General features: G+C 39.0%; 1 protein-coding gene across 1 annotated transcript in view; it reads right to left on the bottom strand.

Annotated features, from left to right (window-relative positions):
• The window catches only part of TASOR (transcription activation suppressor), a 70,560-nt gene that overhangs the window by 55,831 nt on the left and 10,486 nt on the right, over positions 1–4,243 (bottom strand). Inside the window, exons 2-3 of the mRNA XM_037738119.1 lie at positions 3,351–3,496; positions 1,255–1,347 (exon numbers count right to left, since the gene is read on the bottom strand). Coding sequence (XP_037594047.1) covers positions 1,255–1,347; positions 3,351–3,496 — 239 coding nt within the window. The remainder of the gene's footprint in view (positions 1–1,254; positions 1,348–3,350; positions 3,497–4,243) is intronic.

Genomic DNA, 4,243 nt, shown 5'->3' with positions numbered 1-4,243 from the left:
GGGGTTTCACCATGTTGACCAGGATGGTCTCGATCTCTTGACCTCGTGATCCACCCGCCTCGGCCTCCCAAAGTGCTGGGATTACAGGCTTGAGCCACCGCGCCCGGCCTGGTCTCGATCTCTTGACCTCGTGATCCACCCGCCTCGGCCTCCCAAAGTGCTGGGATTACAGGCTTGAGCCACCGCGCCCGGCCCCTGGTTAGTTTTTTAATCATTTTCTTTACGCCAGGTGTGACAGATACTCTTAACTCCTGTCACTCAATATATATAGCCATTACTTTTCAAAGAGATTTAGAACCAACAAAATGTTATTCCACCTAAATATCTTCAATTAAAAGGAAACAAAATAGGCCAGGTGTGATGGCTCACACCTGTAATACCAGTAATTTGGGAGGCTAAGGTAGGCAGATCACTTGAGGTCAGGAGTTCGAGACCAGCCTGGCCAGCATGGCAAAAGCCCAACTCTACAAAAAAAAAAAAAAAAAAAAAAAAAAAAAATTAGCAGGGCATGGTGGCACATGCCCATAATCCCAGCTACTCAGGAGGCTAAGGCATGAGAATCACTTGTGCCCGGGAGGCGGAGGTTGCAGTGAGCCGAGATCACACCATTTCACCCAGCCTGGGTGACAGAGTAAGACTCTGTCTCCCCCGCCACCCAAAAAAAAACAAAAAAGGAAAAATGGTTCCAGGCACATACATATAAACAACAATAGGGAAGAACAATATAAAAGATAATCTTTCCAACAAAGAAAAATGGCCAGGTGCAGTAGCTCGCGCTTGTAATCCCAGCACTTTTGGAGGTCGAGGTAAACAGATCAGTTAAATACAAAAATTAGCCAGGCATGGTTGGCATGTGTCTGTAACCTCAGTTACTTTGGAGGATGAAGCAGGAGAATCACTTGAACCAAGGAGGTGGAGGTTGCAGTGAGCTGATATCATGCCATTGCACTCCAGCCTGAGTGACAGGGCAAGATTCCATCTCAGGGAAAAAAAATAAAAAGAAAAGTATTAATTATCAAGCACATTCTAGGGGAAGAAAATAAGACTAGTCAGAGAAAAAAAAAACTGAGTACATTTGAAAAACAAACTACAAACGATAAGCTTTTGCCCCATTAAATCATGTAGAATACATGTAGAATACACTTATATACCAAAAAAGGTCTAAAATGTCAAGTAAATTGTGGAATAATCACAAATTAGTAACTTACAATGGAAACATCCTCAAATTGTTTTTTATGAAATGTGTTAACTCACCTGGTAGCGATCAACCATCAGAAATGCATAGGATTCTGAAAGTTCCTTATCTAAACGACCATCAAACTTCAGTTCTCTTCGCTTTTCTGTAAACTAAATGAAATTAAATTTTTAACAACTCCTTAGCATGTGATTATGTTTTTCAAGCTACAAGTTTTAGATTTTTTTCCAAGAAATCACAAACCTACCAAAATGGAAAAATAATCTCTCTATATATTCTCTGTCCTTCAGTTTTTCCCATATTTTAGTTGGCTCTTTATATAGAATATAGTCAAATAAACATCTATTGCTCATCAATCTTAACTAAATTTCTATTATAATTTTACCACATTACAACTCTCCCAAATTATAAATCCATGCTTATTGTTGTATCTTCCATTCTACTTAACATAGTACACTGCATCCAATAGATGGTTTAATAAATCTGCTGAATGACCAACTTCTAGGCTATAAACTCAATTAGGACAAGAAAAATGTTTTTCTCTGTAACTGCATTCTCAATGCCAAGCACATAAGATGTGCTCCATACGTATTTATAGGGCAGAAGAGTGACTTCATCTTAGCAGTCGAAACTATCCTAAACTGCTGGCTTTCCTATCTATAAAATAGATATGCATTTAAAATATAAAATATCTGACATTTTATATTCAGGCTATTACTGTTCTTCAATAATATAACTTATGAATCTTCAGACTAAATTTTTTTATAAAATTAACAAATAATCTCTATATACCATGAAGCCACATCAAACTACTAAGATTTTAATTTTCTCGGGGATCCAGTAACACTAATGCCCTTTAGGGAAACTTTCAAAATTAAATCCTGCTCCCACCTGGTTAAACAAATTGTAAAAATAAAAAATTCATATTTCAGGTCCATTAGGAAAGCATTATATACATCAAATACTTTGAAATATCTAAACCTGCTGGCTTTTTCTAAATCCAAACTCAAACATTCCAATTTTTACAGGAAACTCAGTTCACTGTCTAACATGCTCAACTGTTCCTCTGTTTGAACTTTTGCACTAAAAATATCCACTAATGATATTATCATAATATAGCCACCAGGCAATAATGGTAGAAAAAATTAAGGATATCCTAAAAACATACACACACACATATTTGATTTCATTAATTACCTTCCAATTTAAGTATTTAATTAACATGTACTACCCTCAAAGAGAAAAAAGCCCTATAATTTACAATTTATTTATTTACTTATTTATTTGAGACAGAGACTCGTTCTATCACCCAGGCTGGAGTGCAGTGGCTCCATCCCAGCTCACTGCAACCTCTGCCTTTCGTATTCAAGCAATTCTTACACCTCAGCCTCCCAAGTAGCTGGGATTACAGGCATGTGCCCCATGCCTAGCCAATTTTTGTATTTTTAGTAGAGATGGGTTTCACGACGTTGGCCAAACTGGGTCTCAAACTCCTGGCCTCAAGCAACCCACCCACCTCGGCCTCCCCAAGTGCTAGGATTACCAGTGTGAGCCACCACGCCCAGCCAAATTTACAATTAAAGCATGAAATAGTAAGCTATCCCAATACTTAAGATTTTCAGAAAAGAAGTTATTTTACATAATTGCATATTAATAATTTAACACAGCAGATAAATGTAATGCTACAGCAACAACATTTGGGGAAAAAAGATGCCATTTAAAACTTGTTTTCCCGGCCAGGCACAGTGGCTCACGCCTGCAATCCCAGCATTTTGGGAGGCCAAGGCGGGCGGATCACGAGGTCAAGAGATTAAGACCATCCTGGCCAACATGGTAAAACCCTATCTCTACCAAAAACACAAAAATTAGCTGGGTGTGGTGGCGCTCACCTGCAATCCCAGCTACTCAGGAGGCTGAGGCAGGACAATTGCTTGAACCGGGGAGGCAGAGTCTGCAGTGAGCCGAGATTGTGCCACTGCACTCCAGCCTGATGCCTGGCGACAGAGCGAGACTCTGTCTCAATTTAAAAAAAAAAAACTTGTTTCCCTTTGTAATTTGGTTCTCCTAAAAATTTTAGTATTTCTAGAGAAAAATTTTTTCCCAGGCTGTTAACTGGTTCTGAAATCAATCTTACAGTAAGTAGTTTAAAACATACCTCCTTTTCCAAAAGCTCATTGTGTATCAAGCAAGCACGTTTGTAGTTAAAATTTGTTACTGAGGTTGGTTCAAGGTAAGATGAATGGAGAATATTTACAACATCTTCAAATTCTCGAGAGCCTGGAGTTAATGGCTGGAAAAGTGCTAAAATAAAAAAACAGACATTTTAAATGTTTAACATTACTCATCTTAAATATAGCTTCTCATATTTTTGTGTGTTAATGTAACTTTAACATGAAAAAAGGCTATCTTACTTTGCAACATGCAAAACAGATACTTATTAACTCACTGAAAAAAAATTAAAACTAGTTAGCTACATATACCAGGTTCCTTCAGCAATGAGGATCTGGCACTACATACACAGACAAGGAGGTTGCAATTTTGCAAACCTTAAGCCCTGCTATATTAGGCAACCTAAATTGCTTAAAGACTCTTAAAAGAACCTGTTTATAGTCAACTTGTCTCAGCTCCTATTTTATGTTACACTAAAGATGTCTCAGACTGCGTATTTCACCAAACTAAGTATCTATATACCATGTATGAGAGCATAAAAACGAGACACTATTTGAAGTAACAATATTCTTGGTTACTGACACACTGCTCTTTAAGTTTAAAAAAAGGGCTGGGAGCAGTGGCTCATGCCTGTAATCCCAGCACTTTGGGAGACTGAGGCGGGCGGATCACGAGGTCAAGAGATCGAGGCCATACTGGCCATGCTGAAACCCCGTCTCTACTAAAAATACAAAAATTTTTCGGGCGTAGTGACAGACACCTGTGGTCCCAGCTAATCGGGAGGCTGAGGCGGAAGAATCGCTTGAACCCAGGAGGCGGAGGCTGCAGTGAGCCGAGATTGTGCCACTGTACTCCAGCCTGGCAACAGAGCAAAACTCC

This window comes from Cebus imitator, unplaced genomic scaffold (assembly GCF_001604975.1).
Source record: "Cebus imitator isolate Cc_AM_T3 unplaced genomic scaffold, Cebus_imitator-1.0 Scaffold48, whole genome shotgun sequence".
In the NCBI taxonomy this organism is placed as follows: Eukaryota; Metazoa; Chordata; class Mammalia; order Primates; family Cebidae; genus Cebus; species Cebus imitator.
The sequence above is the reverse complement of the archived record's forward strand: the minus strand, read 5'-3'. Positions and strand labels throughout refer to the sequence as shown.